The sequence below is a fragment of the Lemur catta genome, chromosome 1 (assembly GCF_020740605.2).
Source record: "Lemur catta isolate mLemCat1 chromosome 1, mLemCat1.pri, whole genome shotgun sequence".
In the NCBI taxonomy this organism is placed as follows: domain Eukaryota; kingdom Metazoa; phylum Chordata; class Mammalia; order Primates; family Lemuridae; genus Lemur; species Lemur catta.
Window position 1 is genome coordinate 87,564,789 of NC_059128.1, and position 24,602 is coordinate 87,589,390.

The window sequence follows — 24,602 nt, forward strand, 5'->3', positions numbered from 1 at the left end:
TGTTTTCAGTTCTTTTTATAGCTGTGATGAATTAGCATTGATCCACATGAATTTATCTAGGTATCCTTATAATAAATTAGAGAAATTTCTGATTGAAACAAATGTGCAGCCTATGATCCCAGAAGAAAGTAATGCTAGCTAGAACATTTGGTAATAGCAAAGTTATGGAAGAAAAAAAAAAAAAAAGAATAAAAGGCAGTAGGGTCCTAAGCCTGGTTTATCAATTATAAATTGCCTTCTTTCAAGATATAAATGAATGGAAAGACGTCCTGTGTTCATGGATTCAAAGGTCGTAATATTGTTAAAATGTCCATACTACTGAAAGCAATCTACAAATTCAATGCTATCCCTATCATAGCCACTGGACCACCAGGGAGTTTCAATGCTATCCCTATCAAAATCCCGAGGGCATTTTCTACAGAAATAGAAAAAACAATTCCAAAATATGGAACTCTACAAAAGACCCTGAATCATGAGAAAAAGAAGAATAAAGCTGGAGGTCTCACAGCTTCCTGATTTCAAAATATATTACAAAGCTATGGTAATTAAAACAGTATGATACAGGCATAAAGACACAGATCAATGAAATAGAGAGCCCCAAAATAAACCCACAATATACAGTCAACTTATCTTTAACAAGGGTGCCAAGCATATACAATCGGGAAAGGATAGTCTCTTCAACAAATGGCTTGAGAAAACTGGATATCCGTATGTAAAAGAATGAAAGATTGGACCCTTATCTTAAATCATACACAAAAATCAACTCAAAATGGACTAAAGACATAAACATAACAACTGAAACTGTGGAACTCCTAGAAGAAAACAAGCAGAAGCTTCTTAACTTTGGTCTTAACAATGATTTCTTGGGTGTGACAACAAAAGCGCAGAGAATAAAAGCAAAAATAGACAAGTAAGACTGTATTAAATTAAAAAGCTGTAGAGCAAAGAATCAACAGAGTGAAAAGGAAACCTATAGAATTGGAAAAATTTTGCAAGCCATTATCTGATAAGGAGTTAATTTCCAAAATACAGAAGGAATTCCTACAACTCTAAACTAAGAAAACTAATAACCCAATTTTTAAAATGGGCTAAAGACTTGAATAGACATTGCTCCAAAGAAGATATATAATTGGCCAATACATACATGAAAAGGTGCTTAAAATCACCAGATCATCAGGGGAATGCAACTGTGCAGCCTCTATAGAAAACAGCATGAAGTTTCCCCATAAAATTAAACAATAGAATTACCAAATGATCCAGCAATTCTACTTCTGGGTATATATCCAAAGAAAATGAAATCACTATAATTAAAGAGATACCTGAACTCCCATGTTTACTGCAGCATTATTCACAGTAGCCAAGATATGGAAACAACCTAAATGTCCATCAAAGGATGAATAAAGAAAATATGGCATAATATATATACACAATGGAATATTACTCACCCTTTAAAACATTAGGAAATCCTGCCATTTGCACCATGAATGAAACTTGAGGACATTATGCTAGGTGAAATAAGCCAGTCTCAGAAGAACAAATACTGCCTGAGTCCACTTACATGAAGTATCTAAAATAGTCAAACTAATAAAGCAGAGTAGAGTGATGGTTACCAAAGGCAGAGAAGGAAAAGGGAAATGGGGAGTTGTCCAATGGGTATACAGTTTCAATTATGCAAGATGAATAAGTTCTAGAGATCTGCTGTGCAACATAGTGTCTACTGTTAACAATACCGTATGGTACACTGAAAAATTTGTTAAGAGGGTAGCTCTCACATTAAGTGTTCTTATAAAAAGGGGGTGGGGAGCAGGAGGAAGCTTTTCTCTTTGATTCAAGGGAATAAACTTTATTCCCTTGATTGTGGTGATGGTTTCTCAGATGTATGTGTATGTTTAAATTTATCAAATTGTATACATTAAATATGTGCATTTTTGTATATCAACTATATCTCAATAAAGCAATTACAAAATTTTTAATAGCCTTCTTTCTTATTTTTGTGGTAACATCTCTAATTCAAAGGTAGTACCAACTTTCAAGCATTCTTTCTAATAGGAAAACAAGATCATCAAAATGAATGGGAAGATTTTTAATTATAATTTAAACAATTTTTAATTTTATAAATTGTAATTTTAATTCTTCTAACAAATATCCATATTTTCTATTTCTACTCATATTGGTTTTGGTATATTTTGTCTTTTAAAGAATTTATCCATTTTAGCTAAATTGTTAAAATTACTGGCATAAAGTTGTTCATATTACCTTATCATTATTTTATTTTATTTTATTTTATTTTATTTTATAGACAGAGTCTCACTCTGGTGCCCGGGCTAGAGTGCCGTGGCTTCTGCCTAGCTCACAGCAACCTCAAACTCCTGGGCTCAAGCGATCCTACTGCCTCAGCCTCCCAAGTAGCTGGGACTACAGGCATGCGCCACCATGCCCAGCTAATTTTTCTATATATATTTTTAGCTGTCCATATAATTTCTTTCTATTTTTAGTAAAGACGGGGTCTCGCTCTTGCTCAGGCTGGTCTCGAACTCCTGACCTCGAGTGATCCTCCCGCCTCAGCCTCCCAGAGTGCTAGGATTCCAGGTGTGAGCCACCTCGCCCAGCCCTTATCATTATTCTTTAAGGTCTGTATGATGTTCCCTTCTCTCATTCCTGATATTGGTCATTTGGGTTCTCTCTCTTTCTCTTGTATGAGTTGGCTGTGATATATGAATTTGATTAATTTTTTTAAAGAACTACCTTTGGTTTTAATTATTTTCTACTTTTTGTCCATTTTCTAGTTCATGGATTTCCACTTTTATTTTCTCACTTTTACTTTTTTTTTAAAGCTTAAGATGTAAGCTTAGATCATTGATTTTTAAATCTTTCTTCCTTTAAATATAAGTGTTTAAGGGTACAAATGTCTATGTACTAAACTAGCTTCATCCCTCATTTTGGTATGTTATGGTCTATCAATCAGTTAAAATGTTTTCTATTATAATTTCTCTTATGATTTCTTTTATGACCCATGACTTTTTTAAAAACATGGTGCTTAATTTCTAAATATTTTTTATTTTTCCAGATATTTGTGTTTTTGAATTCTAATTTAAATGAATTGTGAGCAGAGAGCATATCCTGTTGAATTTCAAGCCTTTTAAATGTATTCAGACTTATTTTATAGCACAATATATGGTCTATCTTGGTGAATGTTTCATGGGCATATAAAAAGAAAATCAGTAAGTACACAGATGATTTGAACGACACTATCAATCAACTTAACCTGTTGGGCACATATAGGACATCTAATAGCCATGGCTATTCTACATATGCCAAACAGGTTAAGTTGACTGATACTGTCTTCAAATCATCTATATACTTACTGATTTTGTCTAGTTGTTCTTTATTGAGAGAATGATAAAGTCTTCAGCTATTGTGGATTTATTTCTCTATATAGTTTGTCAATTTTTGCTTCATAATTTTAACGATTTATTATTAGCAGCACATACATTTAGGATTATACGTCTTCTTGATGAATTAGCCCTTTTTATGATCACAAAATATCCTCTGTCTTTAGTAATACTCTGCCTGAAGTTAATGTTAATATAGCCATTAACAATTTTGCTTCTAGTGTTTGCATGGTGTGTCTTTTTCTGTCCTTTTACTTTTAACCTGTCAGGGTCTTTAAACTCAAAATGTGTCTCCTGTAAACAGTATCTAGTTGAATCTTGCTTTTTTATTTTAATTATTTATTTTTGGGGGCATAATTACTGACATGCTTGGCTTTACGACTATCACACTTCTATTTTTTTGTTTGTTTTTATTCCTTTTCCTTTTTTTCTTTTTAAAAATTATTAATTATTTCTTGGTATTCCATTTTATTTCCTTTATTGGATCTTTATATATAATTTTCAATTTTAATTCCTTAGTGGCTGCACTAAAGATTACTATACATTTCCTTAAATTATCACAATTTTAATGGCCAGACAGTTGAGCCACTTGGATTTCTTTATGATCTCATTCAATAGAATCTACTGTGAAGAGCACAGTTGACTGACAGCCCCCAGCTGGGCATGTACATTTGAATCTACCTGCTGTGTTCTCGTTGCTTGCTCAGGGCCAAAGCCTGAGCACAGTGGAGGTTCTAGAACCAAGCCAATCTTGCCCAACACTGGACTCCTCTAACAGACAACCTTCGCTTGGAGACTTCCCATCAGCCTAAAGGAGACTTTCTCAGAACTGTGCTTTGGCATGAGGCTCTTCCTACCCAATCTTTCACCCTCTCCTTGCATAGGTGTTAGATCTACACCATGATGAGAAGGCTCTCTCCAGCTGGGGCCTCCTCCAGCTTCAACCGTCACAGGTGCTTCCCCTGTAAACCTCCTCCATATCTAATCCCATCTTGTTGTCTGTTTCTTGGAGGTCTCAAACCAATACAGATGGGGTGTGTAGTGGGGTATGCGGACTAACCCACACCATGTGGCTGGTAAGGAGTGCCCCCTGCTGAGTAGAATGGGAGGGTGCACATAGTCCCTGGCACAAGGGGGTGGCCCAATTCCTAAAGATTTCTCTAGTGGTGTCGTAGGGCCATGTCCTGGTGGAAGGAAACACCCCTGTCAGGGTGATGTTTAAGGCACTTGAAAGATATGGGAAGAACGGTGCCTACAAGGACAGTGGAGTTGGCTAGTTATTACTACATTGTATCTATGTCTTCCTAAGAGATACTGAGAAAACAAGGGAGGTTAACAAACAGCTAAAGGTTCTATATGAGAGCCTATCGGTAGCTTGTAAGGAAGCCTTTATCTCCTGAAGTATAAAAGAGGACACAACTGAGGAGCAGACTCAAAGTGGACAGTCAGAGCTGTAGAGCTCCAGAGACATTTAAGTGCTCAGCCACAGCAGCTGTATTATGCTAAGGTTGGGGCCCTGGTAGGGAAGACTTGGGATCCTGACACTTAGGAATAGGAGAATCTGGGTGGATGTTCCCGAGGATTTGGGTTCTGCAGGTCACTAAACGCTCACAGCTTACAGAGTAGCACATCCCTCTATAAGAGCTAGCAAGTCCCCCACATAGGAAGACACTCAGAGGCTTCTCCCCTCAAGGAAAAGGGCTTCCCTGCTCAGTTCCCCCCTCATTTCTCTCCTGGCTGCCCACATAATAACTTGCATTAAATCCCAGCGTAACCCAGCTGGACCTGATAAAGGATGAAAGAGATGACATCTTGAAGAAGCTTCAGGAATTAGCTAGCATGTACAAGCAGGAACCAGAGGAATCCCCATGGATTAGGATGCTTGCTCAAAGGGCTAGAAACTTAAGACTGGCACTTTGTCAGGACCCTGTCAAAACTATGAGATGAAGCAAACTTGCTGCAAGTGTGGTCCCTAGAAGCTTGGAAAAAAATGGTGATCCATGCTGAACCAAGCAGAAATGCCCAAGTTGCCATGGCAGATGGTAAGGGAAGGAATAAAAAGGCTTAGGGAAGTGGACCTGCTGGAATCAATATATTACGTAAGGCCAAAAGACCTATCAGATGCTCATGTTCCATGGGTGGGCCCAAAGGCCACACCACGAACCACAGTCATCAGAAGTGTGTTTGAGGGAAGGGCAGCAACATCACCAAGAAGTTTGGTGGTGGCTCTATTCTGCACGCCAAGACTGATGTGGTCACAGAGCTGGGCTCATTAATAGCCATGAATGGGGACTGTCCAGCCCCACCTCCAGTAGTAGAGGCACTCAACTGCCAGGAGCAAGGGGGCCCACAATCATTGTAATGACCAACCAGCTCAGACTCGACCTGCAGAGAGGAGCAAAGGGGGCAGGTGACCAAAGAAGGTGCTGCTAAACATCTATAGTCATAAGAAGGCAAAAAGGGAGAAGCAGAAGGCTAAGGAAAGTTGCTGCATTGAAACAAAAATCATGATCCCTCGTTCAGTTCCCTAAACTTCTGAGATTTTGAGAGCCAAAGGCCACTGTCTGAACAAGACACACACAGTCCCTAGGAAGGACTCTGAATCACAGCAGGAAATGTACATTGTAATGATTCTCCCCTACCTTCTCCAAAGGAACCCAAGGCCATTTGTTTGGGTGACTGTATATGAGGGAAAATGAATACTCAGACTTACTGAGGAATGATGGAACAAGATCTATGTTGATACCCAGAGACCCAATGCACCATCATGGTTCCTCTCTTAGAGCAAAGACAATCAGAACCAGATAATAAATGGAATCCTGGCTAAAGTCCAGCTGATAATGAGTCACCCAGTGATCATTTCCCTGGTTCTTTTTTTTAAACTCATTTTTTTGCATCCATTAACCAACCTCCCCCATCCACCCCTCCCCCTTCCCTTCCCAGCCTCTAGTAACTACTATTCTATATTCTATTTCTATGATATCAACTTTTGTAGCTTCTACGTATGTGTGAGAACATGTGGTATTTGTCTTTCTGTTCCTGGCTCATTTCACTTAAAAGAATGTCCTCCAGGCTCATCCATGTTGCTGCAAATGACAGGATTTTATTCTTTTTTACAGATGAACAGTATTCCATTGTGTATATATATCATGTCTTCTTTATCCATTCATCTGTTGATGGACGCTTAGGTTGATTCTATATCTTAGTCATTGTGAAGTGCTTTAATAAACATGGGGTGCAGATGTCTCTTTGATATACTGATTTCCTTTCCTTTGGATGTATACCCCAGTAGTGAGTCTGCTAGATACGACAGCCTCCCATACTGTTCTCCATAACGGCTTTACCAGTTTATATCCCCACCTATAGTGTATAAGAGTTCCCTTTTTTGGACAACCTCACCACTACATGTTATTTTTTGTCATTTTGATCATAGCCATTATAACTAGGGTGAGATGATATCTCGTGGTTTTGATCTGCATTTCCCTGTGGATTAGTGATATGGAACATTTTTTAATGTATCTGTTGTCCACTTATATCTCTTCTTTTGAGAAGTATCTATTCAGAATATTGGCCTGTTTTCAAATCAGATTTTGGTTTTTTGCTGTTAAGTTCCTTATGTATTCTGCATATTAACTCCTTGTCAGATGCATAGTTTGCAACTATTTTCTCCCATTCTGTCAGTTGTCTTTTCATTCTGATGATTATTTCCTTTGCTGTACAGAAGCTTTATTGTTTGATATAATCCCATTTGTCTATTTTTGCTTTTGTTGCCTGTGCTTTTGAGGTCTTATTCCTAAAACCTTTCCCCAGATCAATGTCCTGAGACATTTCCTCTATGGTTTCTTCTAATGGTTTTAGAGTTTCGAATATTGCATTTAAGACTTTAATCCAGGCCGGGCGTGGTGGCTCACGCCTGTAATCCTAGCTCTGGGAGGCCAAGGCGGGTGGATCGCTCGAGGTCAGGAGTTCGAGACCAGCCTGAGCAAGAGTGAGACCCCGTCTCTACTAAAAATAGAAAGAAATTATCTGGCCAACTAAAAATATATATACAAAAAAATTAGCCGGGCATGGTGGCTCATGCCTGTAGTCCCAGCTACTCGGGAGGCTGAGGCAGTAGGATCGCTTAAGCCCAGGAGTCTGAGGTTGCTGTGAGCTAGGCTGATGCCACGGCACTCACTCTAGCCCGGGCAACCAAGTGAGACTCTGTCTCAAAAAAAAAAAAAAAAAAAAAAAGACTTTAATCCATTTTGAGTTGATTTTTTTATATGGTAGGAGATAGGGTTCTAGTTCATGCTTCTGCATGTGGATACCCAGTCTCCCCAGTTCCATTTATTGAAGAAACTGTTCTTTCCCCAATGAGTGTTCTTGGCACCTTTGTCAAAAATCTGCTGGCTATAGATACATGGATTTATTTCTGGGTTCTCTATTCTGTTGTATTGATCTATGTGTCTATTTTTAATGCCAATATAATTCTGTTTTGGCTACAATGGCTTTGTAGTACATTTTGAAATCCGGCAGTGGGATGCATCCAGCTTTGTGGTTTTTTTTGTTGTTGTTCAGGATTGCTTTGGCTACGTGAAGTCTTTTGTGGTTTCATATAAATTTTAGAATTGTTTTTTTCTATTTTCTGTAAAGAATGTCAATGGTATTTTGAAAGAGATTACATTGAAACCGTAGCTTGCTTTGGGTAGTATGATCATTTTAACAATATAGTTTTTCTAGTCCATGCACATGAGATGTTTTTCCATTTTTGAGTGTCCTCTTCGATTTCTCTCATTAGCGTTTTGTAGTTTTCCTTGTAGAAGTCTTTCACCTCCTTGGTTAAGTTTATTCCTAGTTATTTTAATTTTTTTCATAGCTACTATAAATGCGATTGCTTTTTTGATTTCTTTTTCAGCTAGTTTTTTGTTGGTGTAGAGAGATGCTACTGATTTTTGTATGTTGATTTTGTTCCTGCAACTTTACTGAATTCACCAGTTCTAAGAGGTTTTTAGCAGACTCCTTAGGTTTTCTTATATATAAGACCATGTTATCTGTAAACAGACAATTTGACTTCCTCCTTTCCAATTTGGATACCTTTCATTTCTTTCTTTTGCTTAATTGTTTGGGCTAGAACTTCCAGTACTGTGTTGAATAGGAGTGGGATAGTAGGCATCTTCATCTTATTCCAATTCTTGGAGGAAAAGCTTTCAGCTTTTTACTGTTTAGTATGATGCTATCTGTGGGTTTGTCATATACAGACTTGATTGTGTTATGGTACATTCCTTCTATACCTAATTTGTTGAGAGTTTTTATCCCAAAGGGATGCTGAATTTTATCAAATATTTTTTCTGCATCTATTGAGATGACCATACTGGTTTTGTCCTTCATTCTGCTGATGTGATGTATCACATTTATTGATTGCTTATGTTTAACCATCCTTGCATCCCTGTGATAAATCCCACCTGATCATCGTGTATAATCCTTTTGATGTGCCATTGGATTTGGTTTGCTAGTATTTTGTTGAGGATTTTTGCATCTATGTTCATCAGGGATATTGGCCTATACTTTTCTTTTTTTTGTTGTGTCCTTATCTGTGGTAACAATAGGGACTTGTTGGGGTCTTCTACTTATCCTTTCCCCACAAGAGAAGTCCCTCCTCGCTCCAAGCCAATCCTGGCAAGGGAGACAAGGTAGCAGAAGATAAGGTTGCTTCTGCCACGTTCTTACTGTACTCCCATGTTCTCATAGCCTCACTCCGCTCCCTGTGCTGCCATCCTGGGCTTCCGTGTTCCACAGGGACCTTGCAAATGTTCTTACTGTACTCCAGTGTTCTCTCTCAGACACTCCAGTCAAATTTTAGTTGTTTACTCGTTGCCTTGGTCCTTTTCTGTGAGGGGTACCAGCACCAGGTGCCTCTATTCAGCCATCTTGCTTATGTCATTCAGGCAGATTTCTCCCTGGTTCTTAAGTGTATACAGGCATATCTCATTTTATTATGCTTCACTTTATTGCACTTTGAAGATGCTGCATTTTTTACAAATTGAAGGTCTGTGGCAACCCTGCTACCAGGAAGTCTATTGGTGCCATTTTTCCAATAGTGTGGGCTTACTTCCTGTCTCTATGTCAGATGATCATTAGCATTTTTTAGCAATAAAGTATTTTTAACTGAGATACATACATTGTCGTATTAGATCTAATGCTATCGCACACCTAATAGACTATAGTGTAGAGTAAATGTAATTTTTATATGCACTGGGAAACCAAAAATTTTGTGTGAATCACTTTATTGCAATATTTGCTTTATTGCGGTGGTGTAGAACTAAACCCACAATATCTCCGAGGTATGCATGTTATTGGGATTCACATAACTGGCAGCTGGATCTGCACCCCACCACCATGGATCTATGGCCTTAGGGATAAGAGTTATCATAGTGAGAAGGCCAAGTGGAAGCCTCTAAAACTGTCCTTGTTTCTGATCAAAATAGTAAATCAAAAACAATACTAATTAGATATGACACCAAAAGCACAAGCATCAAAAGAAAAAGCAGATAAACTTAACATCATCAAAATTTAAAACTTTTGTGCTTCAAAGGGCACTATCAATAAAGTAAAAAGCCCAGAGAACAGGAGAAAAATTCTGCAAATAGGTATTTTATAAGGGACTTGTACCTAGAATATATAAGGAACTATGACAACTCAATAATAAAAAGACAAATAAACCAATTACAAAATGGGGAAAGACTGTGAATAGATATTTCTCCAAAGAAGATATAAAACTGGCCAAAAGCACATGAAAAAATGTTCAACATCATTAGCCATCAGGGAAATACAAATCAAAATCACATTGAGATACCATTTCACGTTCACAGAAGGGCTATAACAAAAAAGGGCAGATAATAAGTGTTGGCAAGAATGTGGAGAAATCCAAACCTTTATACACTGCCGCTGAGAACACATAATGGTACAGCCACTTTGAAAAATATTTTGGCAGTTCCTCAAATGGTTAAACACAGGAGGTGCCATGTGATCCAGCAATTCCAATCTTAGGTATACCCCCAAGAAAATGAAAATATATGCTCACACAAAAACTTATACACAAACATTCATAGCACCATTGTTCATAGTAGACAAATAGTAGACATGACCCATATGTCCAACAACTGTTGCATGGGTAAGTAAAATATGGTAATCCATACAATGAAATATTATTTGGCAATAAAAAGAAATGAAGTACAGGTTGAGCATCCCAACACCAAAACTCCAAAACGCTCCAAAATCCAAAACGTTTTGAGCACTGACAAGATGCTCAAAGGAAATTGGTCATTGGAGCAACTTGGATTTTCAATTTTTGGATTTGGGATGCTCAACCAGTAAGTGTGATGTAAATATTGCAAAATCTAAAAATATCCAAAACCTGAAATACTTCTTATCCCAAGTGTTTTGGATAAGGGATACTCAACCTGTATTGATACATGGCTACAAGATGGTTGAACCTTGAAAACATTATGCTAAGTGAAAGGAGCCATACACAAGGGACCACATATTTTATGATGCCACTTATATAAAATACCCAGAACAGGCAAATCCATAGAGACTGAAAGTAGCCTGACAGTTGCCTGGGAAGAGGGGCAGGCACTGGAGGAAAATTGGGGGGAAATGGGGAGGGACAGCTAGTGAGTATGGGCTTTCTTTATGAATGATGAAAATGTTCTAAAATTGATTTTGGTGATAGTTGCACAATGCTGTGAATATATTACAAACTATTGGCTTGTACACTTTAAGTGTGTGAATTATATAAGAATTTTATAACTTTATAATTTTATAAGCTTTATCTCAATAAAGCTGTTTAAAAAACAAAACAAACAAAAATATTGCAACCCAGTGGGAATGTCAGAGATTAGTGCCACCACTAAAACCGTAAAGAATCCAAGGATGGTTCCTGTAATATGTCCATTTATTATTCATTTATTTATTTTTTTGAGACAGAGTCTAGCTCTATTGCCTGGGCTAGAGTGCTGTGACATCAGCCTTGCTCAGAGCAACCTCAAACTCCTGGGCTCAAGTGATCCTCCTGCCTCAGCCTCCTGAATAGCTGGGACTACAGGCACGTTCCACCACACCTGGCTAATTTTTCTATTTTTAATAGAGACAGGGTCTCACTCTTGCTTAGGCTGGTCTCACACTCCTGAGCTCAAGCGATGCTCCCACTTCGGCCTTGCAGATGCTAGGATTACAGGCGTGAGCCACTGCGCCCAGCCAATATGTCCTCCATTTAATCTCCGGTCTAGTCTCTGCAAAAACCTAACAGACACTGGAGAATAACTATACAAGCAAACTCAACCAAGTAATAGTACCAACTGCCTGCTAGTTCCTGGATACAAGGAGTCCAGAGTGGTCTAGCAGCCAGTGTAGACTGAGGTTCCATGGGGCACTTGCCGTGTCCCCAGGAAAGATTGTGCTCTCTTTGAGGACTCAAACCTCTAACCCTGCAGAGCCCAGAAAGGTGTGAATGGGAAGCATGAAGTCCTGCAGTGGATAACTGACAAATTGGAAGTGGCACCACTCCTACTCCTACTCCTTTGTTCCTGGACCCATGTATACTTCCTGTTGGGAACACCATTTCACATTGAGGTCTCTGATTCAATGAATAAACTATCCCAAAGAATGACACCACATCTTTCCAGAATACTGCCTCCAAACTCGTACTTCAGTTGTGCCTTCAGTAGGACATTCCAGTGCTCTATGAGGATACTTGCTTGTGGATGGTGTGGTAGGTGATATGACCAATGGATCCCATGGTTAGGGGCTCATTCCTGCACCTTCTTCTCTATGAATTGGGTCCCCTAGAAGGACAAATTGATGCATGGATTTTCAACCGTATGGATTATATATTCTGTAACCCCCCAGACAGGTGTGCTGGCTGAGGTTATGCAGACAGGAAAGACAAACACATACCCAGAAGAGGTATGAAGACAAATTACTGGCCCTTTCAGAATGGAAGAGGCTTAATATAGTGAATTTACCACAAAGTGGCTATGGTCATAAAGGTTAATAATCTGCAGTTTTATTTTCTTATAAAGCCTCTTGTCTGGTTTTGATATCAGGGTAATGCTGGCCTCATGAATGAAATGGGATATGTTTCTTCCTCTTCTACTTTCAGTAAGATGTTGTGTAGAACTGGAATCATTGGCCGGGCGCGGTGGCTCACGCCTGTAATCCTAGCACTCTGGGAGGCCGAGGCAGGTGGATCGTTTGAGCTCAGGAGTTCGAGACCAGCCTGAGCAAGAGCGAGACCCCGTCTCTACTAAAAATAGAAAGAAATTATCTGGCCAACTAAAATATATATAGAAAAAATTAGCCAGGCATGGTGGCTCATGCCTGTAGTCCCAGCTACCTGGGAGGCTGAGGCAGTAGGATTGCTTAAGCCCAGGAGTGTGAGGTTGCTGTGAGCTAGGCGGATGCCACGGCACTCACTGTAGCCCGGGCAACAAAGCGAGACTCTGTCTCAAAAAAAAAAAAAGAAAAGAAAAAAAAAAGAACTGGAATCATTTATTCCTTAAATGCACAATAGAATTCAATAGAAGAACTATTATATCTGGGCCTGGAGTTTACTTTGTTGAAAAGTTTTAAACTTCAGATTCAATTTCTTAAGAGATATAAGACTATTCAGGTAATCTATTTCTTCGTAAGTGAGTTTTGGTAGTATTTATCTTTTAAAAATTGGTCCATTTCATCTAAGTTATTGAATTTATGGGAATAAAGTTGTTCACGATATTCCTCAATATCCATTTCATGTCTGTAGTTTCTGCAATGATGCTACTTTCTAGTTTATTAAGGTGGAAGCTTAATGATTCAAGACTTCTCTTCTTTCCTAATATAAGCATTTAATGTTATGTATTTCCCTCTAAGCATTGTGTTTGCTGTAACCTATATATTTTACTATTGTATTTTTATTTCATTCTGTTAAAATATTTTCTAATTTCCTTTGAGAATCTTTATTTGACCCACGGGTTATTTGACAGTATTTAACTTTCAAATATTTGGAGATTTCCCAGATACTTTTATGTCATTGATTCCTACTTTATTTCCATTATAGTCAGAGACCATTTGCATAATTTCTATTCTTTTAAAATTGTTAATGTTTGTGTTTGGGCCCAGGTTACTTAGTAAATATTCCATATGCACTTGGAAATCTATGTATTCGATTGTTGTTGGGGTGGAGAGTCGGTAGATATCAATGAGGCAAAATTGATTTGATAGTGCTGTTCAGGATCTGCTATATGTTTACTAAATTTTTTTGTCTACTTGTTCTACCAATTACTGAGAGAGAGAAGACTGTTGAAATCTCCAAGTATAATAATGTATTTGCCTATTTTTCCTTTTGGTTGTATCATTTGTTGGTTTGGACATTTTGAAGCTTTGTTATTAAGTGCATACACAGTTGGAATTGTCATGGCTTCTTCATGAATTGGCTCTTTTTATCATTATGTAATGGCCCTCTTTAACCCTAGTAATTTCCTTGTTCTGAAGCCTATTTTGTCTGACATTAATATAGGTACTTCAGTTTCTTTTGATTAATTTTTGTATGCTTTTTTTTCCATCTTTTAACATCAACCTATCTATTTCATTGTATCTAAAGCTTTTTCGAGGTATAATTGACAAGGAAAAATTGTATATATTCAAGGTGTACATGTGATGACTTGATATACATATACTTGTGAAATAATTGCAATCAAATTAACATATGGATCACAACATCTTTACTATTTTTGTGTGTGTGTGTGTGTGTGTGTGTGTGGTGGGAACACTTAAAATCTGTTCTTTTAGTAAATTTCAAGCATACAATATAGTATTATTAACTATAGTCACCATGCTATACATTCGATCCCCAGAACTTATTCATTTTACAACTGAAAGTTTGTACCTTTTGACCAACCTCTCCCCATTTCCCCTATCCCCTCAGCTTTCAAGTTGTTTACAGCATCAGATTAAATCCAATACCCTATTAGTGCATCATGGCTAAAATTGGAAATATCAATATGTTTCTTTTAAAACTCTTAGAAAAAACAGCAACAGCAGAATAACTTTTTAATGATAAATAATAAAAAGCTATCCATGTTTAATGGAGACAGGCTAGATGCATTCCCATTAAAACTGGCAACAAGACAAATATACATCTATCATTATTTTGACTAAACAGTATTTGACATGGGCAAGCCAATAATATTAGAAAAGAGAAAAGAGTAAGTGCAGAGAAAACTTTGATACCTTGAAAATACATGTATCTCTGAGAAAAATGCAATAAAATAAGTAAAACAATAATAAAAGTACAAATAAATATAAGTTGAACAACCTGGGAACTTTAAAACTCTCTCCTAAGCAATATTTGTGCCAAAGAAACAATCAAAACCAGACATTATCAAATCTGGAATTTATTCTGCTGAAAGAGTAAAAACAGATATTTAACTTCATTTTTCTCCACATGCCTATCCAATTGACTCAATACCATTTCCTCAAGAATCTAAAATTTCCAAACTGATTTAGAATGCTATTTCTATGCCATAGGAGACAGAGTGGGAAAAATCTTTCTCTAAACAAACAAAAAAATCCCAGAAGCAACCTAATTAGTACTGTTGGCTGGATTTTCAGCAATAGCTTCTTTGACTTTTGCTTCAGCAATTTCTTCCCATCTAATCCACTTTATTAAAATAGAACAAAACAAAAGAAACAAAAACCTTCACACATGGAATAAGGAAGAGTGGCTTCTGTTTTCCTAACTGAAACCAAGTGTGGTGCCACAGAAGCCTCCAGAGAGGCTGGTGTTTCAGGAATGGTCGGCTGTATCAAACACGGCCAAGAGCACGAGTAAGATCAGATCACACAAACCTGGCAACACTGATGACCTTCACAGAGCAGTTGCATCTGAGCAATGGGGGTGTGAGTTAGATTAGAGGGGGCTAATGAGTGTATTGGAGAAGCAGAAATGATGAGGGCAGACCATTCTTTCAGACATATTAGTTATTCGGGTGAAGAAAGAAATGAGTAAACAGCTAAAGGGGAATAGGGAGTCAAGGAAGACTGTGTTAAGAATGATACAAGTGGGAATAATTCAACAGAAAGGGGAAATTACTGCTGGGCCTCTCTACCACTGCTGGCAGCGTGTTGATTCTCGCAACAGTAAGGACTCTGATAAATAGGCATGAGGGGACATTGTCAGTTTGAGGGCACTCCTGAGGAGCCAGAAATACTGCTGACTGAGTTTGCTGTTTGGAGGTGGGGTGATGGGGAAAGGCAGAAACGCAAATGAAGGGTACGGACTGACTGATAGGTCCTCCTCAGCTCTTGCCTGGTCGGGCTATTTAATAAGTAAATCACTGGGGAGACACAAACATTGCATCATCATCATGGGAAAACACTACAATCTACTACATTGGAATAAGACTACCGTACAGTCTCCAAATCAGTTCTATTGGAATAAGATAATTCCAGTTTTACAATACTCTTTTACTTTTCCATTACTTTACATTTATGTTTTTCATAATAAGATAAAAGGTTCCAGGACCATGTCATACCCAATTTTAATTCTTTTTAAATTTTTAAAACTCCAAGCAAATTCTAGGATACATTTTAAAATATTGTGAGAATTTATAATTCTAACCTATTGAGAAAAAATGTTTTTTCCACTTTAATAAAATAAAATGCATACTTACTCTGAATAATATTTCTTCATTCCACTTTGGATTCAAAGTCTAAAAAATAATAAACATAGTATAACTAATTTTTTTATATTTTGTCATATAAAAATATAAAAAGTACATTTAAAAAATTTTCAAATACTATTAAGTCTAACCTTTTTAACGGTTTTCGTTTGCACACTTGTAAGAACTCCATTCATTGGGTCATATAACGTCACTCTCACATAAGGATCACTGTTAAAATTTTTAAAAAAGAGAAAGTTTTAACTGTTGCTTACTCCAAGCTCAGATTATAAAATTCACAGAGTTTTCCTTGTTAACAATTTCTACAATTATTTCCTATGCTTAAACATCAGGGTTCCTTAGGCAAGGTAAGCAATTATAGTAATTTTTGCATCTTGTTAAAAAGCTAAAGTACTGTTAGTGAAATAGAGAAAAAATGAGAAAGAAACCATTTTAATCACAGATCTAATGGTTTATAACCTTTTTAGATTTTTAAAATTTTGTTTGATTTTTATTACATTCTTTTGTCTTTTTAGTCAAGATTGGTTAACTCAATGATTTTAAGACTGGTTTTGCAAGACCTCAGGCTGCTCTAAGTTATCTCATGGGTGTACCCTCTTCTTAGAAAATAAAGGCAAACTGCTTTCACCTAAAAATAATTATGTCTTATATAACTACTTCTACAAAAAGACATGGAGAAGGAAAGTCTTGTGACATAGGTTTGCAAAGCACAACTCTGGCAACTTTACTTGTCCATGGTCAAATTTCTCCCATTTCCTTTGAGTATCCCAAGTACTCACCATTCACGACCAATTCCCCTCAACCCCAGTTTCCTCATACCACTTCACCTCTTACTTTAATTGAGCAAAATCAAAGCCATCAGACAGTTCCCAATATACTGGTATTTATCAGAATCCATCCTTACCCCTAACCTAGTGATTCAGGAGTCGCCCTCCTGTTTAAGGCCAATCCCCCTGTCCAGTTCCCTCCCACCTCCTCTGGAATCTTGCATCATCTGTTTTCACTGCTCTCTTTCAGACCTCCAGCTTTTCCTTTGACCTACGTTGTCCTAGGCTAACGTGTTTTCTTAACTCCTCCTCCCCTTGACTCTCCCTCCTTCTCCAGCAAAGCAAATGTTTTCCCTTATCAGTCAAACTTACTAAGAGAATAATCTGTAATAATAATCACAACAATAACACATATAGCAATTACTCTGGCCAGACACTGTTCTAAGCAGGTTACACACATTAATTCTTTGAATCCCTATGACCACCTGTGAAGTATGTACTATTCTTTTCTCTATTTTTCACACAGCTAGTAAGCACAGAGCCAGGATTGAAACTCCAGTACCTGGCACCAGAGACCATACTTTTAATCACCACAGCATGCCACCTGCCTTTCTTCATTTCTTTAATTCCCATTGCTCTTCACAACCTTACAGTGTGGTTTCTGTCTCTTCCCTTCAGACCCATTCTTCTGAAAATGCTCTTGAAAAGTCACCCATCTTGCTAGAGCAATCAATACTTTCCAGGTACTTATTTTTTGGCCTCTTTATATTTGATACTACTGACCATGTTCTCTTTGAAACACTCATCTCATTTAGCTTTCATGACACAACTCTTCAGTTCTCTTCATACCTCTCAGTCTCTTACATATGCTCCTTTTCCACTATCTGCCAGTCAAATACTAATATTCCCTAAAGTATTGCCCTGGCCCTCTGTTCTCTCTCTGTTTTCCCATTCCAATCTTGATCTCATGATTTTTACAACTATATACTAACACATATAAAATGTAAATGTAAATATATATCCCTGATCTCACCATCCAGCTAGACTGTTCCACCTGTCTGAGAGTTTTGCCCATTTTTAATTGGCTTTTTTAAATTATATTATTGAGTTGTAAGAGAACTTTATATGTTAAGGATTAATGGCTTTGTCAGATAAGTTTGTTTCTTATTGTGGTAAGAACACTTAACATGAGATCTACCCTCATATTTTTAAGTGTACATATGTTATTGTTAACTTTAGGTACAATGTATAGAAGATCTCTAGAGTTTATTCATCTTGCTTGACTAAGCTTTATGCCCATTAATTAGAAACTCCCATTCCCACCTCACCCCCCTGGAAACCACCATTCCACTCTTTGATTTTATGAATTTGACTATTTTAAATACCTCATATAAGTGGAATCATGTGGTATTTGTCTTTCTGTGACTGGCTTATTTCAGTTAGCATAATATCCTAAAAGCTCATCCATGTTGTCACATATGGCAGAATTTCCTTCCTTTTTATGGATGAACAGTTGTCCACTGTATGTATGTATGTATGTATGTGTGTGTGTGTGTATATATATATATACACCATATTTTCTTTATCCATTCATGTTGATGACATTTCCAGATAGATGTCTGAATATATTTTCCCCCAATCTGTAGCTTGTCTTTTCCTTAACTCTGTTTCTCAAAGAACAAAAGTTTTAAATTCTGATGAAGTCCATTTCAACATTTTTCTTTCCTTTATGGGTTCATGCTTTTTGGATACTAGTCAAGAAATCTTTGTGAAAACCGGCAGAGCAAAGATTTTCTCTTGTGTTCTTCTAGAATTTTTAACATCTTAGTGCTTACTAATTTTCTGTATGATGTGTGGTAAGAGACAAGGTTCGTTTTGTTCCATATAGACCAGTTTCTCCAATACCATGTACTGAAAAGACTATCCTTTCCCCTTGAATTATCTTAGCACTTTTGTTAAACAGGAACTGACCATATAAATGTGTATATGTTCAACCACACATATTTCAACACTTCTATTTCTTTAAACCATATATCTATTCTCATGCCAATGCCACTCTGTCTTGATTACTATAGCTGTATAGCAAGTCTTGAAATTCAGTATAATTAAGTCCTCCAATCTCGTTCTTTTTCAAAATTGTTTTGGCTAGTCTATGTGCCTTGATTTTCCATATAAATATTTGAATCAGCTTATCAATTTCTCCAAAAGAACATGCTGGGATTTTGATTGGGACTGTGACAAATCGAATCAATTTAGAGAGGAATACCACCATCACAATGTTGAGTCTTCCAATCCATGAACACGGTACAGTTATCCATTGATTTAGATATTCTTTGATTTCCCTCAGCAATGTTTCATAGTTTTCAGTATACACTTCTTTAAATTATTTAACTGATGTTGATACAGTGACTTTTTATCTTGTGGCTTGCTAAATTCACTTATTAATTGCAGTAGTTTTTTTTTTTGTAGATTCCTTAGGACTTTGTATATACACAATCATATTATCTGAAAATAAAGACAGTTTTATTTCTTCCTTTTTGATTTGTATTACTTTTATTTTTTTTTCCCTTGCCATACTACATGGCTAAAACATCCCATACAGTGTTGAAGAGAACACAGGGGCAGACAACTTTGCTTTATTGCTGAGCTTAGGTAGAAAGTGTTCAGGCTGTAACCATTAAATATGTTGTTAACTACTGATTTTTCTCTTAGATATCCTTAATCAGGTTGGCGACATTCCCATCTGTTCCTAGTTTGCTGAGAGTTCATATCATGAATGAGTGTTGAATTTTTTGTCAGATGATTTTTCTGCTTTCATTAAAATTATTGTGGCTTTTAAAAATTCTATTAATATAGTGAATTACACTGATTAATTTTCAGATGTTAAACCAACTTGGCATTTTATTTTGCTGAGAGTATTTATCATGAATAGGTGTTGGATTCTGTCAAATATACATTCCATACTAATTGTGTATATTTTCATACACATACTTTTTTCTTTGTTACTATATCAATATGATGAGTTACACTGATTAATTTTTGTAACATTGAACAAACTGCATCCCTAGGAAAAACCTTACCTGGTAATATATTGTTACATGTTGTTCAATTTTATTTGTTAAAAATTTGGCAAGAACTTGCATCTATGATCATGAAGGATGCTGGTCTTTGTGATGTCTTTGGCCTAATAAAATGAATTGAGAAGTGTACTCTATTTTCTGAAACTGTGTAGAATTTGTATTATTTTTTCCTTAATGTTTGATAGATGTGTCCAGTGAAGCTATGTGGGACTGAAGTTTTCTTTGTGGGAAGGCTTTTAATAACAAATTCACTTTCTTTAACTAGTAAAGGGAAATTCAAATTTTCTATTTCTTCTGTGGTTAGTTTTGGTAATTTCTGTCTTTCAAGAACTTTGGCCAGGTGTGATGGCTCATACCTGTATTCTAGCACTCTGGGAGGCAGAAGGGAGGATAGCTTGAGGTCAGGAGTTCAAGACCAATCTGGGCAAGAGCGAGACCCCATTTTCATTAAAAGTAGAAAAAAATTAGCCAGGCATAGTGGTGTGTGCCTGTAGTCCCAGCTATTTGGGAGGCTGAGGCGAGAGGATTGCTTGAGCCCAGGAGTTTGAGGTTGCAGTGAGCTACGATGATACCACTGCACTCTACCCAGGGTGACAGAGTGAGACTGTCTCAAAAGAAAAAGCAAAAACCCCCACAACTTTGCCTACTTCATCTGAATTGTGTACAGTTCTTTATTGATATGAAGTTGTACAAAATGTTCCCTTTTTGCCTTTTTCATTTCCATTGGATCTATAGCAATGTCCCAGCTTTCATTCCTATTATGGATAATTTGTGCCTTCTATCTTTAACTTGTATCAGTCTAGCTATTGATGTCTTCAAATAACAAACTTTTGATTCCAGTGATTTTTTTCCCCATCATTGTCCATTTTGTCCTTCATGGATTTCTGACCCTTCTATTTATTATTTCTTCTGCTTACTTTGAAATTAATTTGCTCTTCTTTTTCTAATTTGTTAAGGTCAGAATTCAAACCATTCATTTATATCTTCCTTCTTTTCTAAGTCAAGCATTGTAAAGACATAAATTTCCCTCTAAACATTACTTTTACCCACATCCCACAAACTGTGATACTGCTGTACTTTTATTTTTATTCAGTTCAAAATGTTTTCTAATTTGTCTTGCAATTTCTTCTTTGACCTATAGATTACTTAGAACTGTGCAGTTTAGTTTCCAAATGTTTGCAGTTTTTCTAGATCCTAATGTTACTGGTTTTTAATTTAATTCCATTGTGTTCAGAAAACATCCTCCATATGATTTCAATCTTTTCAAACTTTCAGAAACTTGTCCTATGGCCCCACACATGGTCTATGTTGGTGAATGTACGATATGCACTTGAAACAAATGTAATTTATTGTCATATGCCCCAGCATATTGTAGCAGACAGACTCTAGGGTAGCTCCTATTATCCCCACCTCCTAACGCTCATGCCCTTTGTGTTCCACCTTCTCCCAAGTGTAGGAAGGACCTGTGTATTCTAACCAACAGATTACTGAAAAGGTGACAAAATGTACGGAATTATGCTACATAAGATTGTAACCCATCTTGCTAGAAGTCTCTCTCTCCTTTGCTAGATTTGAAGAAGCTGTCACCTTGTGAGCTATCATTTGAAGAAGGCCACATTGCAAGGAGCTGACGGTGGCCTCCGGCAGACAGCCATCAAGAACCTGAAGCCCTCAGACTGGCGGCCTGCAAGGAACTGAATGCTGCCAACACCCACATTAGCTTGGAAGTGGGTCTTTCCCCAAGCAAGCCTCAGATGAGAGTGCAGCCCTGGCCAATACCTTAATTGCAGCTGAAGTGAATTCCCATAATTTTATGTTGCTGCAGCATCCATTCCAAATGTAAACTGGATTTTCTCATACCAGAAGCAGGGCTCAGTCACCCTTGACAGTTTCTAATTCTCCTTCTCTTCCCAGTTCCTTAATGAGGTCGATCCAGGTATCTTCCTTATACAACTGCCTCCTGGTGACCACCTCCCTATGGAACAGCCAGATACAACCTACGTGACTCCCCCCACGGTCCCCACACCCCCGAAGACTGCTCACATATGCCACAGTGATCATCTCTCAGTCACAGTGTAACTCCATGGAACTCACACCTGCTTGCTCTAAACCCACCAATCAGAAATCCCCGGGGGAAAACTGCTTCGGTAATGCCCTGGACCCCAACAAAGGCCTCAGCCCACAGGTCCCTTGTTCACACGCTCTTTCTCTCTCCTGTTCCTCACAGCTAGTTGAAGGTGCATGTCCTGGATGGCTCCCGCCATCCTGTTGGCCCCAGGAGGCATACTGCCCTCTTCTCTTTTGCATCTGTAAGTGATAAACTGCTTCTGTTATTTCACGTTTTGTGGAGTTGCCTCCTCTGTGTCTCACCTGACTGCCACACCCAAGCCTAACTTCTTTCCTGGTCAGGACTCTCCTAGAGAGTGGCTATCTGCTAACTTGTTAGGAATAAACTGCACATAGGTCAGACAAGAGCCACAAGGGCATCTTTCAGGATATAAAATTTTCCTGCAAGAGGGACACCTGGGCATGGGTCGGACACAGGCATTAGGCCATCCTCCATGATAAAGAAGTACCACGAAAGGCACACTGTATGCGTCTACAACCAACTACCTGGAGTCCTGTCAGAGCGGGGGTAGAGTTTATAACCACTATCCAGAGAGACCTCAAGACCAAATTAGAAAAAAAAAATACAAAAGCAGCTTTGCAAAACTCTGAAGCAGAGGACCCAGCTAAATAATGCAGGGACTTCTGAACCACAGAAACTGTGAGATCATAGCTGTATGTTCTTTTAAGCAACTAAGTTTGTGGTGATACTGTCATGCAGCAATAGATAAATAACATACATATGATCTATGCTGGTGAATGTACCAGGTACACTTGAAAAGAATGTGTATTGTACAGTTGTTAGAAATAGTGTTCTTCAGGCCAACATTGTTCGTAACATTACTCAAATTTATGTTTTTGTTGATTTTTTTTACCTAGTTGCTTTATAAGTTGTTGAAAGAGAAGTGTTAATGTCGCCAACTATGATTGTGGAATTTTTTTTTTATTTCTCTCTCTAATTCAGTCAAATTTTAATTCATTTATTTCCATGTTCTGTTAGCAGGCACATACACATTTATGACTGTTATATATTCCTGATATTATTATCATCATGAAATGTCTGAAAATATTTTTTGCATTGAAATCTAAATTATCAGATATTAATATATCCACTTAAGTCTATTTGCATAGTATGTCTTTTTGTATCCATTTTCTTTCACCTTAGCTATGTCTTTATATTTTAAGCACATCTCTTATAGACAGTATGTAGTCGGGTCTTGCTTTTTAATTTATTCTAACAACCTCTTCCTCATATTTACTTTATTATTTTTTAAGGTAATTATGGATATGATTGGATTTAGGTCTACCGATTTATTATTTGTTTTCCATTCTTCTCCTGCTCCTTCTCTTTTTTTGATCATTTATGCTTCCTTTTCTGGCTTTTTATTTTTTCAAGAATTTCATTTTAAATTTTCTATTGATTTTTTATCTATAATCCTTTGCATTATTTTCAGTGGTTTATGTAGATATCATCACAATATATACATCCTTAATTTTTTATTCAACTTACATTTAATATTGTAACATTCTACCAAATAGGTCCATAGCCCACACCCACCCTGTCTTTATTGCAACTTTATTCAATAGTTGTTGTATGTATTCCATTAACATATAATACTATAAAACAATGTTGTAAGTTGTAATTTCAATAGGCATATGTTTTATTTTAAAAAGGTATGATGAAAAAAGCAAAAAGTCTTTTGCATATCCCTAGATATTTACCACTTTTGATGCTCTTTATTCCTTTCTGAGGATCTGAATTTCCATCTGGTACCAATTTTCTTCAGCTAGAAAAACTTCTGTTAACATTTCTTACAGTGCAGGTCCGCCAACAATAAATTCTCATAGTTTTCTTTTTTCTGAAAATGTCATTATTTTGTCATCATCCTTGAAGAATATTTTCATTGAATATAGAATTCTGGATTGATAGTTGTTATTCTATTGTTCCATTTTCTCTTGGCCCCCACAGTTTCTGGTAAGAAGTTAGTCCTTAATTGAATTGTAGTTCCCCTGTATGTAATATTTCATTATTTTCTCTCTCTTTTGTCCGGATTATTTTTTTTATACATGGCTTTCAACAGTTTGACTATTATGCACCTCAGTGTGTTCGTAGTCTTTATCCCGCTTGGTATCTCTTTTCTTTCTTCTTTTTGACAGAGTCTCACTCTGCTGCCCTGGATAAAGTGCAGTGGTGCCATCATAGCTCACTGCAACCTCAAACTCCTGGGCTAAAGCAATTCTCCTGCCTCAGCCTCCCGAGTAGCTGAGACTACAGGCATGCACCACCACACCTGGCTAATTTTTCCATTTTTGGTAGAGACAGGGTCTTGCTCTTGCTCAGGCTGGTCTCAAACTCCTGAGCTCAAGCTATCCTGCCGCCTCTGCCTCCCAGAGTGTTAGGATTACAGGTGTGAGACACCGCACCCAGCCTCACTTAGTATTTCTTGATACTATAAATTTATGTCTTTAATCAAATTTGAAAAAAACTTGGCCATTATTTGTTCAAAAAATATTTTGCCTCATTTTTGTCCCTCTTCCTCTCCTTCTGGGACTCTA

The 24,602-nt window shown here is 37.3% G+C and overlaps 1 protein-coding gene across 2 annotated transcripts in view; it reads right to left on the reverse strand.

Annotated features, from left to right (window-relative positions):
• The window catches only part of NEDD4 (NEDD4 E3 ubiquitin protein ligase), a 133,233-nt gene that overhangs the window by 87,809 nt on the left and 20,822 nt on the right, over window positions 1-24,602 (reverse strand). For both annotated transcript variants that reach the window (XM_045529783.1, XM_045529773.1), the window contains exons 3-4: window positions 16,225-16,303; window positions 16,085-16,123 (exon numbers count right to left, since the gene is read on the reverse strand). In XM_045529783.1, coding sequence (XP_045385739.1) covers window positions 16,085-16,123; window positions 16,225-16,269 — 84 coding nt within the window. In that variant the 5' untranslated portion in view covers window positions 16,270-16,303. The remainder of the gene's footprint in view (window positions 1-16,084; window positions 16,124-16,224; window positions 16,304-24,602) is intronic.